This window comes from Schistocerca nitens, chromosome 4, assembly GCF_023898315.1.
Source record: "Schistocerca nitens isolate TAMUIC-IGC-003100 chromosome 4, iqSchNite1.1, whole genome shotgun sequence".
NCBI classification, from domain to species: Eukaryota; Metazoa; Arthropoda; class Insecta; order Orthoptera; family Acrididae; genus Schistocerca; species Schistocerca nitens.
In genome coordinates this window covers 440,484,570-440,500,311 of record NC_064617.1, presented here as the reverse complement: position 1 = coordinate 440,500,311, position 15,742 = coordinate 440,484,570, and the positions used below count along the sequence as shown (strand labels likewise).

Here is a 15,742-nt window from a genome sequence, read left to right as displayed (position 1 = left end):
AAGGTGACTGGATCCCACTCCACGACTGTCTGGCCATGCACTGCCTTTCCAGTGCAGCAGTTCCTGGCCAACAGCCAGCTGAGTCACTCACTCACACATCCTATTCCACAGACTTGTCTCTCCTGGATTTTTTCTTGTTCCCCAAACTGAAATCAGCCCTGAAGGACAAGAGATTTTCAGACTTATCAGATATCCAAATATAGTAATGACTCAATTGAGGGCTATCCCTAAAGACTACTAAATCAGGAGTTCCCAGAACTTTAACAGCAATTCCCAGAAATGCATTACCATTGACGGGGATTACTTAACAGTTACTACAGTTACTAACTGCTGTTTCAAGTAAACCAGTCAACCACTCACTCTGTAAATACAGTTGCTGTACACTTTGTAGAGGTGACAAACAAAGACAAATGAGTGCCGAGATGCAGTTCATGAGAAGAAGAGCTGGCTGTAAACTATGGGACAGGAAAAGATCTGATGACATCTTCAAGGCTTTCAAAGTAAACCAATGATCAAATTCGTACTGAATTACAGATCATGTTGGAAAGGCAGTGTACTATGATGAAGATTAGCCAGATCCTCCAAACAATCCTCAAATACCAACCTGGAAGCAGAAGAGATGTGAAAGAGCAGTAAGGATATGGACTGAGATTGTAAAAGGCCACTACACCTACTACTGGAGAGGAGGAGGAGGAGGAGGAGGAGGAGGAGGAGGAGCAACAAGAAGAAGGAGGAGGAGGAGGAGGAGGAGGAGGAGGTGGTCTGTTTTGATGATGTGCTCTCTCTCTCTCTCTCTCTCACTCACTCACTCACTCACTCACACACACACACACACACACACACACACACACACACACACACACACACACATACGCATGTGTGATTACAGATGTGAGTGCACTTGGGATTTTTTCACTTAATTGTCCCTCCTTTTTTTAAATTTCTGTGTTATGTTTCATCTTTCACAATTTTCAGATTATTACAGCAACTTTCTTTCACATTGCTCTTCAGAATTTGCAAGATATCCAACATCTCATGTTAAAAGAAATAACTACTGTAGCAAAAAATGAAGAAAGAAAAAAAATCTTCACATTAAAATAAGAACAGAAAAAGTGATGTTACTTGCAAGATGGCAGCAGATGACGAATAAATGATAAAACCAAAACCAGATTTGAATACTTGGGATTCCCCAAGGAGAAGGGGGGGGGGGGGGGGGGGGAGAAGAGGGAAACAGATGGAGGGGTTGGAGGAAAGAAGGTTATTCAGAATACAAGTAGGAAAGTAGCCTACATTCCTGTCTAAAAGAGACAAAATGTGAGTGAAATCTACAATGAAATTAAATCAGCTATGAACAACATGCTGTTTGTTGGCACTTCATTTTTGCTTTCTGGCTCCTCATGTTCTTGTTGTATCTCCCTGGATTTTCAGGTACTTCCTTCACAATTCCTGAATTGTCTGACTACCTCCAACTGTTCTCTCATTTATGCAGTGTAGGTGACAACCTGGTTCTGAAAGGTAGCACTTCTGGCACTTTTCATTTGTGCCTGCATCTGCTACCACACACTGTTTTTGGTCACTCTCACTCATTTCATATTTTGTATACGGGAAAATATAAGATATATCAAAAAACCATAAGCAAATGTGAACTAAATAACAGCACATACAAGAAAAAGCCTGTTGCCAGCAAACAGTCTTCTTTTTCAGCAATACACATGAAAACAAAACATATGAAATATGACTATGTATTATGTTAGTAAATAATTTTATCAATATAGGGTTGTGTCACCTACAATGTGATTATTACAATTTAACTTGTGTTGTGAGTGCAAGGCACTCTGCTTAGAGTCTAGACATTAAAATCTGTAGTTTTGAGCTGATCTGTTCAGTCATGGTTATCTAGCATCCTTTGGTAGTCTTCTAAACATTTTCACTTTGAGTTTACTTAAGTTGCACATAATACAACAAATTGAAGTTGTGTATACATGAGGGGTTTGGGTGGGGGGAAGGGTGCAGAACATAGATAATATCCAAAAATAAGAACAAAAAAGGAACACAAACACAAGAAACTGATAAAAAGTGCTCCTCCAAATATGACAAAGTATTATTTTTATAAAATATTTGTTTGCTTTCAATAATTGGACTTCTATTGAAGAGTATAACATGTTTTTACAGGGTACAGTACATCCAACATTGTGTTGATGTTCAAAGACATTTTCTTTCTGCCTGCACTTGAAAAGAATTTATACAACTGTAAATGAATCCATTCATCAACACCATATGGGCGCATTGGAAGAGTTTGTAGAAGAGATCCTGTACAGTAGTCAAGTCAAATATATATTTGTTTACTTTTGTATTTTTCTGTCTTCAGCTGTGTAGCTGTCACATGTGTACTGTACGCGGGAATGACTCTAAAAGTTCAGTTTACCTTACACATTACATTTGCAGCTGCACCTTAAGCTGATGGATACACAACTCTACTATAGACTATATCCCGTATGAGACTAAGTGTATTTCATCTGAAAAGACTAGAGTTAATAGTCTCACCTTAAAGAGACCATTTTCTTCAAGGCTTATAGAGAGTCTTGTATAGCTCTCGAGAAGATTATTTTCTGGAATAATGCCAAGGGAGGTGGATGGTGCTGTGGAGTCAAACCCCTCTGGCACATGTATCAAGGCAGGAGTAGATTGGCTTTCTTCTTGATGCGATATAGCTGAAATGTGATGTAAATGTATATATTTCATATGAAAATATTTTCGGCAAATTGTTCCTAATACTGTATAAGCATTTAAATACAACTATAATGTGTAGCGGTTTTCCATTTTACTCAAGGGAAACTTCCTACGGTGTTATTTTTAGTCAGATCATGCATCCTACAATATACAAAGAAATAATGAATAACATACATCACATTTAATGTAAATGCAGCAGAGTCGGAGTTTCTGAAATCATTGATGGCAATTTGATTTTTTTCTTGTAAATTTTGAACTTAATTGAAACAGGTTGATCTGTAAAACAAAACTGTTTTGTGGGAATGTAAATTACATTATATTAAGACATCAATAAATGCAGTGAAATGGAATGTGGGAGAGTATACACTATTCACCCTGACCAATGTGTGTAACTACCTCAAATTATTACAATTAAATGCCATCACACTATGAAGTAAGACATACTTTTTTTCCTTTGCTGAATTTCAATCAGAACTTCTTACAATCTGAAAGATTTTTGAGAAGAACACTGAATTTTATGTAGGTTTTAATAAAGCTGTATTGAACATAATATTCAACATATTTCATTGTCATCAAACAGGCAGAAACTATACACGACCTTAAAAAGAAATGAACAAAGAATAATGCAAAATTAATACAAAATGTTCTTAAACAAAAATCAAATAAAAACTGACACAAATGAAATTGAACTGCTTTTTCTGGTTATAAGATGCACAAAAAAGGTGATCAATTGCTTTTCTAATTGTGGAGAAAGAATAAAGACTGAAAATTAATCACTGCATAAATGGGTACGATATATCAGTTCACTTCAGTCTGGTAAAGAACTTGGAACACGTAAGAGCATTAACAAGGAAATGTACATGTAATTCACTTGAGCAGCATCTCATAGCCCTATACCATCATCCCACTTACAAAGGCAAGAAGTAGTCTACTAGACAGTGCCAATTATTGACAGTGTAAATGTTTTATTAAATTAAAGAAAATGTTAATGGAAGGCAAGAAATTGATACTATTCAAAGTATTTGATTGTGTGGCTGAAAAAAAAGAAAAGAAAAGACAATCATAAGAATGGGACAGGGATGACTAGAGAAAGTAAGTAAATGTTGACAAAGGAACATGCACACGAATCACCAAATTAAAGTATTCATTCAATTTCAAAGCTCTGTTTTCCCCACTGTATTACATAAACAAATATGACTGATGTGCGAACAGAACTGTAAAATCACCAAGTTTGCATATTCCACTCTACAAATGTTCTGAGTGTCCCTCTGGCCACACATGTATTCAAGTGGTAGTCAAGTCTGCTTTGAAACTTATATGTCCACTTCCCATGAATGGTCATCACTGCAGCACTGATCCATTATCTGAGCTGTTCCAATGCTCTTGGCAAGGGGGTTATGTGCACACAGTCCTGCATGTACTGCCAAAGGAAAAAGTCACAGGCATTAGGTTAGGTGGCCTGTGATTGGGTGGGGGTGGGGGTGGGGGTGGGGGAGGGGGAGGGGAGGGGGAGAGGACGAGGACGAGGACGAGGAGGAGGAGGAGGAGGAGGAGGAGGAGGAGGAGGAGGACGAGGACGAGGAGGAGGAAGAAAGGGAGAGCGAGGGGGAGGGGGAGGACGAGGAAGAAAGGGAGAGCGAGGGGGAGGGGGAGGACGAGGAAGAAAGGGAGAGCGAGGGGGAGGGGGAGGACGAGGAAGAAAGGGTGAGGGAGGGGGAGGACGAGGAAGAAAGGGTGAGTGAGGGGGAGGGGGAGGGCGAGGAACAGAGCCGCATCATCTTCACCACTACGACTGAACACCGATGCTCCAACTGGAACATATCACAGTAAGAACTGTGTATGAAACTCTCTCTCACTCTCTCCACAGTTGCATCTGGCATACTTGACTGACCAGTAATATTCTGTTTACAGAGACAACCAGTCTCCTTAAATAGGTGATACCAATCCACAATGCTCTGTTGCCAGTTTTTTTTTTTCCAATAACTCCTTCTATTGCGACCATTAAACATCTCACATATTCCAACACTTAAAAACTCTTTTTCTGCTTGGTCACCAATTTGTCAAGGTACTGCACTTGTAACACCAGCTGGTGGTTACAATGCAAACTTGGTGAGTTTACGGTTCTATTCACGCATCAATCATACTTGTACATGCAATACTTTGGAATATACATAACTTGGAAAACAGATGAGTAATTTATAGTAGTCCTGTATTAAAAAGTATCAAATGTAAGACAGGGTAAGATTTTACAAAACATTTTATCAGAGTTTATTTTAAGTAACCTTGCAGAACGTAAAAACGGAAGACAAGGACGTATCAATATGTGCAACATCATTCACATCTGGTGAGGGCACCAGAAACAGGAAACTGCAACAATCACAGGCTCATCGTATAAACTCCCATAGTGGGAAAATGTAAGGCATCCAGCAGCAGACTCTTGTCATTTCAATGTTAGACAACATCTGGTGAGCAACCCTACACAACCAAAACACTCTCCTTGCTATAAGGTACAGAAGCTACTGCTCAACACACTCTCCTACGTCAATCACACATTGCAGGACATACAGATTAGTATGGGTACAGGAAAGTCACTTCCATGTTTTCAAAACTTGGAATGAGTTTGCTAGGACTGGTACATCATGTACATGTTGGCAATATACACTGAAAGTTACATGAAGTAATTAATCCCCCATGTCAACATAAAGACAAGCTGTGGCACTATTGTCACATGAGAAATGCTTACAGCAAATCCAATAAAGCCCTGAAGTGTGTACCATCATCTCTCACTGCCAAACAGTACACAAACTTAGTGTCTGACCATATACATCAATTTATTTGTGTACAGTATCCCACAATGCACCACACCATCTGATAAAGAGAAAAAAAAGGAAAGATTACAGTTTAACATCCTGTCAACAACCACGTCATTAGAGATGGAGCACATAATTGAATAAGGATTGGGTGGTGAAGGAAATCAGCCTTGCCCCTTTCAAAGGGGCCATCCCGGCATCTGCCGTAAGTGATTTCAGGAAATTACAGAAAAACTAAATGTGGATGGTTGTATGGGGATTTAAATTGTCATCAAGTGAGACATGCACATCTTGGGCCTAACTGTGTGTTGTAGGCAGCAGTTACACAGCCTTGGGGCAGGCTGATTTTCCTATGCTTTCAGTTTCTCTTAAGGGTCCATGCTCTGATGTACTGCAATGTTAACACTTGAATGAACATTTACAGAAAGCATAAAATGTTATATTTATTCTTTGGTGAACTCTACTTGATGCAGAGTTACGATTTCTAAATCATTAGCAATATACACGCCCAAACAGTATGACAACTTAATTACACATTCTCAGTTTGTCTTGCTTTATGGTTCGTGATGAACACCTAAGATGAAAATATGATGATTCATTCACACTTAGTGGGAGTCCATCTGTAGAGAGCTGTTCACCAAATCCAGAATAAAATTTCATTAACCAGCTCTTCTGATGAAACTTCTGGCAGTGTTGTTTACAATACTTGGCATCACCAGCAAAACATTAGTTTTGTTCTATTAACATAAAATGAAGGTCATACTTAAATAAGAAAGGTAGACAGAGGGCTGCACAATAAGAGAAATGTTTAGAAATGAAGATATTTGAACAGAATTCAATCTTTTCAACAAGAATGAAAAAATACAGAAGTTTCTTGAAAATTGGAGACACCACTTCGTGGAATTGCTAGTCCCTGAATTTCCCAAAAGATCCTCAATTACAAGCCAAATGGGAAGAGAGAGAGATTAGAAGACCTTGTAAAACATGGGAATGATTGTGATTGTGAGTTCAAAACAGACAACAGCCTAAACTTATAAAGGCAGGTGGTGGTGGTGGTGGTGGTGGTGGTGGTGGTGGTGGTGGTGACTTCAATAAAACAAACCTGGCACATTAGAGGTGATTTGTTTCTTACGAGGTAAAGCTAATCACTTGAATGAATTACTCCAGGTACCTTATATGGCAATCTGCAAACTACTAGTTAAATATGATATAAACAACTTACTATTCATTAAGTTCCCGTATACTGTAAAGAAAGACATCTAGAATAAAGGCGTCAAGTAGTAGTCCACATAACAATGGCCAGTTTGTTATGGGATACTACATACTTCATGCTGTAACTTTAATCACATCTGGCAATTAATTTCAATGGTCAACTGATAATATTTCATAATGATGTTCTGGATCAGATGTTGCACAACTGTTCCCAAACATATTGATTACAAACATTTCCACTGTACTGAATGACAATTGTAGTACAATATGATATGTAACTCTGAGATTTATCAAGACTAGGTTATTCTAATTACCATCTGAAGATAGCAATCAGCCATTAAGTTATTGTAAAGCGGGGTGACTGAATGGCAAGGTAACTCTGATCAGAAATCTAGCATCTTTTTGATGTAAATGCTGCACTCTACTGTGTAAATATGGAACTAAGGTCAGAGTTGTTAAATATCACCAATAATCAATACTTTCAGATGATATGACAATTGATATGAAATAATGCTGTATACCAACACCAGAAAATAAAATAATTTTCTGGAAATGTAAGTTCATTCACAATCGCAAAAACATTTGCCTATTATTAGAAGCATTTTTGAGTTTAGAATTTGAAACGAGTTTTTATGGGCAATGTTAACACTTGAATGAACATTTACAGAAAGCATAAAATGTTATATTTATTCTTTGGTGACCTAAAAATATAAAATGTGAAGGACTGTCTTTAAAAGGGTGGCTTTGAGCAGTGCCTTCCCTATTCTTTGACACATCAGCTCGATGGAAAATACGTTTTAGTGAAAAGTTTCCTTCAAAGAAAAGTGTAAAATATTATGTTGGACATGTTATCACTGATGATGAAATTACACCTTTGAGGAAATGGCATTCCAAGGTGGAATCAGATGAAGTTTTCTTTTCCTTGTGTGGCCTAAGATGACATTTGTAGGATTATGCCTGATTCTAAAGTAGGTAGAAGGGGAAGGCTTCCTTTTGAGTTTGAATTCGATGTGTATGACATCTGCTAGAGTGGACACTCTTTCCTGGCAACTTCCTTTCTTGAAGAGTGTTTACAGATGTATTTCTTTAAAATGTGATAACTTTTTTTTCATTACTTTTGTTAAAGTCATACAGACTGTTTTGAAAAGATCTATTTTTAAATAATTTCCTTATTTCATAAGTAGCTCAGCATCCATTCCCATTATTGGCAAAATTAAGCCGTAATCATACGAACAGTTTCAGGTGATTCAAGAAAACTCATAAAAAATACTCAAATTTTTCAAATAAGTTACTTTCAAAACTATATTTATATACAAAATATCATCAGTTTCATATGATAGGGGTGACATTTAATAGTAATTGGCATGACGCTCACAGAATAGGCAAATGTTTTCATGTTCAAAGTGACCTCGACCCTTGGGGTAAAATTGAACAGTGAAAAATTAAAAATAAATAAATAAATAAATAAACTAAGCATGGTGGATAAAAATGTGTACCGTGCTTCATCATATTCAGCAACACCTCTTCCAACTTCCCAAAAAGTTTCATGTCAATATCTTGAAAAGTTCCTATTTAATTAACAAAATTGAATTTAAAATGTTTAAAGTCACTCCACTTTGCGGTATATAAATCACAAGTGGAAAATATATTACGTTTCAACTTACTGTGACGGGCAGAGTAAATTGTAAGACATATAATACACTTTTAACAGACTGTCCTTTTATGTATACTACTCATTAACAGTTACAAAGAAATTCAAAGTAACCACTGAGATAGTATGTGTTCTAATACTTACGTGATGCTAGTGTATCTGGAGGGTAACGGAAACTAAATATCCAGTCATCTTCAACCTTCAAAATCCTTCCTGTGATACGTGCATAAAATTCATAGTTTTCACGTCCAAACAAATTGCTAACTCCAAAATTGTCGATTAAAAATTTCATTATTCTTGTTGCAACCTAGAGGTGAATTGAAGATTAATAATTACAGTGTCTTTTAATTTTATTTTAATCATTTATTTCTGACAGTAATGTGAATAAAAGATAGAACTAACTAGATTCAAGGAAACATATAGCAGTTTCCAAAGGAAAAATCCACACAAAATGCATGACGATCACATTGAAACAGTTTTACTAGAGAGATGAGACACACGTTTTTGCAAAATGTACAAAAATGTAAAAACAAAACAAGAGAGGAACTTCTTTTATTATCCTCTTACTTCTGTGGAGATCAATCAATATTCTATTATTAATATAAAACAGAAAAAATGAAAACAGTATTATGCTCAAACGTGTAAGACAATTCTTGACATATGGCAACAAAATGAGAATACACTTGAGGAAACTGTTAAAAAAAAAAAAAAAACACTACAAATGTCCCATATTAAGGAGAGATAAATATTATAAATATTGTGAAACAACGTCTGTTATGTAAGTTAGTACATTAGAAGGCTACTCAGCAATTTTGTATGTTAATAAACCTTTGAGTTATGTCTCTTATTTGTTGGACATGGGCATAGAATATCAATAGCTCACATGTCCCATACAATGCGCATATTATTATACATCAGATTTTATTTTAGAAATTATTATTTGATCTCCTACTAAATACCTGTCCAGTATTATACTTAAGACATGAAATTCCAATAGACATACAATTTCTTGAGCACTACTTTCTCACACACTGCTACACTACACATGCAAATGTTTATTATAGTTGTTACTGACACCAACATTTTCCCATGGGTACACTGGCAACAAAAACAAACACAGAAAATAAATGTGTTTTAGTAAATAGGGCTTCATGCAGTAAAAAAAAAAAGGATGCATTTTCTGCTACAATTCTTTAAGAACATGGTTTGCAGGCTGTTGTTCAGTCTCTTTTGGAATTATCCTTATAACTGTTTAGTGGCAAAGGACACACATTGCTGTTTTCTAAAGCTGCTGTACGAAGTAGAAGTCACTGTGGGACACACAAGGATATTATCATAATTCCAGAATTAATCAATACACTGGCCATGGAAAACAGGAGTTTTCAGCGTTCTTGTAAATAATACATGAAAGTCATTGTATATGAGCCTAATCAAGTTGTGTGCATCTACTGAAAGACATGTACAAGTGTATTTGACACCTGTTGTGCATGTATTCCACAATATAAGTACATCACAAATGATTGGTTATGCACAAGGAACCACCAATCACATATATTTTGGAATCAACAGAAGCAAATGTCAGTATTTTGATGGGACAAAACATTATGATCATCTGCTTAATAGTGTGTTGGTCCATTTTTAGAATGCAACAGGGGGCAGATTTTGAGCGCTATGGATTCAACAAGTGCTTGATATGTTTCCAGAAGCATATAGCAATATATGTCTAAGCACAAATCAGGCATTTCCCACAGACTAAAAGTCAGCGGAGCTGGTGCCTGGTAACATACCAGATGTGTTTGACTGCTTGGTGACTAAGATATTAAAATGAGTTCACTATCATTCTCCTCAAACTGCAGGTGATTCTGGTGAACATATTTTGCTCACTTCCACCTATATACGGTGAAATGACCATCATAATAAATAAGAGAAATTAGAACATTTATTTTTCCCATGTGTTATTCGAGAGTGGACAAGTTGAGAAATAGTCAAAGTGGTTCAGTGAACCCTCTGCCAAGCACTTAATTGTGTACTGCAGAATACTGTAGCCTAAATGTAAATGAAGACTGTCTGTTGACATGGAAAGTTATGCAGCTAGACGATATCATTACTGTTAAAAGAAATCAAACAAGAAGGGACACAGGTGGTCCACAATAATGTTCATTTGGTCCACTGGTCATCACAGTGCCTTTGATTATTATCACAAGTTCAACGGAAGCTTAGTTTAATGTCCTCCATAGCATAATGTGGCTCTCTAATGAGTTGTGTCCTTGACGTGGTGCACATTTTGAGAAACCATTCATATGGATGACGGTGTATCCAGATATAACCATCGATCGGGCATAACAAGAAACATGAGTCATCTGACCAGGTGACACACTTCCATTGATCTGTGGTCTAATCTCAATAATTCAGTGTTCACTGTAATAGAAATGAAAACTTGTTGAGTCAACAATGAAACATAGTGGGCTGTCTAGTTAGGAATCACATGTTCAACAATGTGTGCTCCAAAACACTTGCGTCTGCACCATTGTTGTACTCAGTCATTAGATCTACTACACATCACAGCCTATCCTGCTTTGCAGAGCAAGCAAGCCCCTGACCTTCGCATTCTATGATGAGGGATGACTGTTCAACACCTTGTCACCTACTTGTGGTTTCACCACACAATCATTTTCCACAGAAGCTCATAATATTATCACACAAACAACCAAGACAGAATTGTTAGGCGCTGGGCCTTAACACACTGCCATTTATCGAAGTCACATATGTCAGTGCATTTCCCCTTTTAGCTACAGTTAATCCCCATTCATCTCTGCTTACATACATTCCTCACAAGCCTATAATGCCATCAAGCATCACTCAGTCTCATGCTGGGTGGTGATCATAATGTCTGGGTTCATCAGTGACATGCTCAACCATTATTGAGCAAGACGAAAGCTGAAAAATTGAGAATACTCACTGGGTTTTTCATAGCAAGCAAAGACATAAGAAAAACTGCAACACCACAAGACAAATATCTAGTAACACTATTTCTCAAGCATTAAATGTGCCAGTTTATATCATCCCATTATACGCATCCAATAACACAAAATGAAATGAGAGATATGTTTGGAAAATAAATGCACAGATGCGCCAAAATTATTGCCTTATCTCTGGTTTCTTGTAATGACAATTTATTTGCAGAGACTCCATAGTTTTAGTCCTTGTTTTATTTCAAAATACCAGTCCCATCAGTAGAAACTTAATAAGCAAGATACCGACTAATGGAAACAAAACACATTTCATTTAACATCTTCATTAGCTGATGCACAAAGTGAGGATGACACAAAACTTATTATTAAAAGGAAATAAAGTGTGGTTACATGTATTTGATACATCTGCTGCCACTATTAGTTTCATGAAATGAAATGTTATATACTAATATATTAATAATTAAGGAGGCACTGTGTACACTGTCATCAATTCAGCAGTACAAAAATAAAGAAAATGAAAAACAATGCTAAGAAGGTTCGGTAATCATGCTTCCTGTTGACGATCTAAAGGAAAAAAAAAAACACCATTCTCATACATTTCTAAACAGAAATAATGCAATTACTTATTAAGACATTAGCTTATAGTATCATCATGCTTTTCTTCCCAAGAAAAAGCCTTTACTGAAATAAAGTAGTTTAGTTGGAAATGTCAAACATTAGTCTGTAAAACGTCAGCAATAAAGATCTATATGCTAAGCTCTATATTTAGGTTGCTACACAAATTAACAATAACACATCCTTCACATAAACAATTTTTTTTTCTTTAATGAGACCACTTTCAATTTCAAGTCAGCCATAAGTCAGTATTTTTATGTAACAGATTATTTTTTAAAAAGCAACCCTGTCTACAAATTACAAAAAAAGGTCCAGGGTATAAAATAAGGAGGAAAACAGCTTACTGTAGTCTCAGTAGTAAAGCCAACTACCTTCAGCAACAAAAATTAAACAAGAATTGCCAGTAGGCTAGAATGATACTTACGGAAACTTCAGCCTGAAATTTGCAGTTTTGACGAGAAAAAGAAAATTACAAAAGACAAATGACCATGTAATAAAAATACTGTCATTTCAATAGAACTACTTATATACAAACAGTAATTTGATCTGCATGCTCTACACAAGGGATTTGTGAAAATATATAACACAGTGTTTTTGTGAAAAAGATCAGATATACAGGAAAGGCTAAAATATTTAATACCAAGTGTTCTTAGAGAGATGTTTGACAATTAGATTATTTGTAGACTACTAAAGATTGGGCTACTTATGTTTTACTTGTATGCAAAGTTCGCAAGACAAGAACTGTAATGAATAGAAATGTGAATTTACAAAAAACTACAGTGTGTCCATTCCTTTGTCTCATAACAGAGTAAAGTGTGCATTAAACTGGAAGTAAACTTGACAACGTCAGTCGCATTAGTGATTAACATTATTATTAGCACATGCAGACAGGATAACAAATTGTTATATGCTTTATACAGCTTACATCACACAAACAAATGTTGTAGTGGGTTACCAATAACAGAGATTAAATGATTATGCACACAGCCAACACAGAATTGTTACAGAAATCAAATGCTCAGAATACATCGTTCTACAATTACACATTTATCTTTCTTCACACGAGATTTGTTCACCTGGACCACCAAACCTAACTGAACTTTTATGTTTTTGTAAAACCACTGTCCTTCACATTTAGAAACAGATTTTTCTAAATTTCTTTATCGGTGCATGATTGTGCCTGCAATTCAGAATATGTTATCAACTGTTTCCTATAGAAACAAAGAAATAATGTTGAAACTGAAACTAATAAACTAATATTTAAAATATTTGAGATAGAAAAGGAGTACCTATTAACCAGCTGACAAAACAAAGACTATAGGAAAGCCAAAAAGATACTTATATAAAAATGCAGATTAACTGCTAGTTCAGCATGAGTTGTACGACAGGATTCAAAATTGACAATTGACTAACAGCTGAGATACGAATTCCAGAATCATACTCAAATATTAGTCACATGAAAATCCTGATTTCTTCTCTAACACCATGTCTTTCACCTGACCCCAAATTCTTTTTCCCTTGCTTTCAATAACATAGGCATTTTTCATTGCAGTGAGATCTTTTCACAAAATCTGAATCACCAATTTTTTCCTCTGAATACAAAAATATTTTCTTGACGTCCACCTAAATAAGGAGCAATGACCATTGTAATAAAACACCGGAAATCTATGCTCGCATGGAAAGATTCAGGTGTTCAATTTTCCGATGTCCTATTTGAGATTGGAATGGTCAAGAAACAGTCTGAAAGTGGTTCTGTGAACCCTCTGCCAAGCAATTAACTGTGAACTGCAGAGTAGTGATGTAGATATGGGAGCAACTGCTGCCATGATGGCCTTTTCATTATAAATAATACCTTTGACACTGTTAACCTGATGTGATACAATATTGCAGAAACTTTGTTATTCTGAATTACAATGCAATGTTCCTTCGAACATGCATGCAGATCTGAATGAAAATTGCATCATAATTCGGAATAACATAGGCACCGCAACATCGCCAACACCAAGCAAGCGACTCTGAAGTAAAATGTCTCCTCTGTATGAGAATATATGTAATGGATGTACAAGTATAGGTTGTAGACACACACGGTTGATGACATATGGAAGTTTGGGGCTGGCATGAGTCATGCTTAGATAGCCAAATGGTAAGGTGTCTACTTGCGATAAGCGGAAATCTGGGTTTGAGTCCTGGTCTGGCATAAATTTTCATTGTCGTCCTTCCATTATATAGCTGATGGTTGTCCATATTCGCAACTGCAAATACACTTCAAGTTTGTTAACCTGATGTCATACTGGCAGACATTGTGTCAACGTCTGCAATGGAAGGGTGCCAGTGATACCACCACTCCAACTGGAATGTAAACAACTGGTCAAATTTCTCTGTTGCCTCATCTTTAAATATCACCTTCTATGGCATCATTAAAGTTACAGATGCTGTCCTAATTAAAGTTACTCTTGCATGTTCTAACATCTATGACTCTTTTGGTGATAAAAAGACCCAGTAAGTTGATACATTAAAGATTTTTCCTTTCATCAAACATAATAATACATTATTAGTGGGGATGTGCTTTGCAACCACTAATTTTCCAAATCTTCATTTTTAATACATTTTTGATGCCCTCCACAACATTCAAGACCTATAAAGGCTGGGCTGAATGGAGGAGCTGCTTGCACTCTGACAAGTAATGTTATAAAAGTCCAATGATCCTGAGGCCACGACTGTTCTTACTCAAGCCTTGTTTGCTCAAGTCTCTACCCATTTTACTACATGATGCCTCATACAGTGGAGTGCAATATGCAGATTATTTCATGACTGTTGGGCATCTAAGTGTTTCTTGGAGAGCACCGTAAGCCCAGTAACTGTTCTATGGAACATGTACTTCAGATGTTTAATCTCAGACTCCAAATGGTATGTTCCTGAGGCACAACTAGTAAAAAATTCACCGTCTGCTCTTGAGAAACTCTTGATAACTCTATGTATATGAATTGCCAGTAAGTTTTCCATATTTGAATCCTGTACAGCACCTCAGAAATGCATGGGAGGGACAAACTATGGCCCTTCAGCACCTACCATGGCTCATCAACATCTCTTGAAAGCTCTATACCAAGAATGGCATTGAATGCAATAAAGGTGATTACCTCACACAGAAAATGTCAAATTGCTGATAGAAATATTTGGTAACTAGGAGTAACCATAATTCCAATTAACTGTTCTGTTGCTGTGGATGAGTTTTTCCTTAAATAAGATTTATCTGTGCCAGAACTTCCGTAATTTCATCTTTTGGACAGTTCCAAGCAGCATTTTTTTTGTTATTTAGCTTTAACTTGGCCCCCTACACACTTTGACACCCTTCTCTAGAAGTATGTTCTCATTTTTTTTGTCCTGCTTAATTTTTGGACGCTAAGTAAGTAATGGGTAGCAAATCGAATGGATGCTTTGGTCTTTCAGATAATAATACTGTCTAACATAGATCTCTGAAGTAGACCGGACACACTAAATAATTTTGAAATCTGGTGACTGCTGTAGCGAGAGGAATAGCAACAATTCATCCTCTTGATCACAAAACTAATCCTGGGCAATGTCAGCTACATAGTACCATGGGATGAAGCTAATCAACCAAAATCGCCACATAATCATTGTTAGTAATGTAACTTTGCAGAATAACCAGAGGATCCATAGAATACCACAATATGGCTGGCCAAATCATGACTGAAGCCCCACCAGTTTTCACTCTTGGGACCTAAAGTGACCAG

General features: G+C 36.5%; 1 protein-coding gene across 5 annotated transcripts in view; it reads right to left on the bottom strand.

The window, feature by feature from the left end:
* LOC126251434 (uncharacterized) overlaps positions 1 to 15,742 on the bottom strand; it is a 191,323-nt gene that overhangs the window by 108,686 nt on the left and 66,895 nt on the right. For all 5 annotated transcript variants that reach the window (XR_007545734.1, XR_007545735.1, XM_049951858.1 and 2 more), the window contains 2 exons: positions 8,548 to 8,710; positions 2,545 to 2,711 (listed from right to left, as the gene is read on the bottom strand). Coding sequence is in view for 3 of the 5 variants with exons in the window: in XM_049951858.1 (XP_049807815.1) it covers positions 2,545 to 2,711; positions 8,548 to 8,710 (330 nt within the window). In the remaining 2 variants the exon portion in view is untranslated. The remainder of the gene's footprint in view (positions 1 to 2,544; positions 2,712 to 8,547; positions 8,711 to 15,742) is intronic.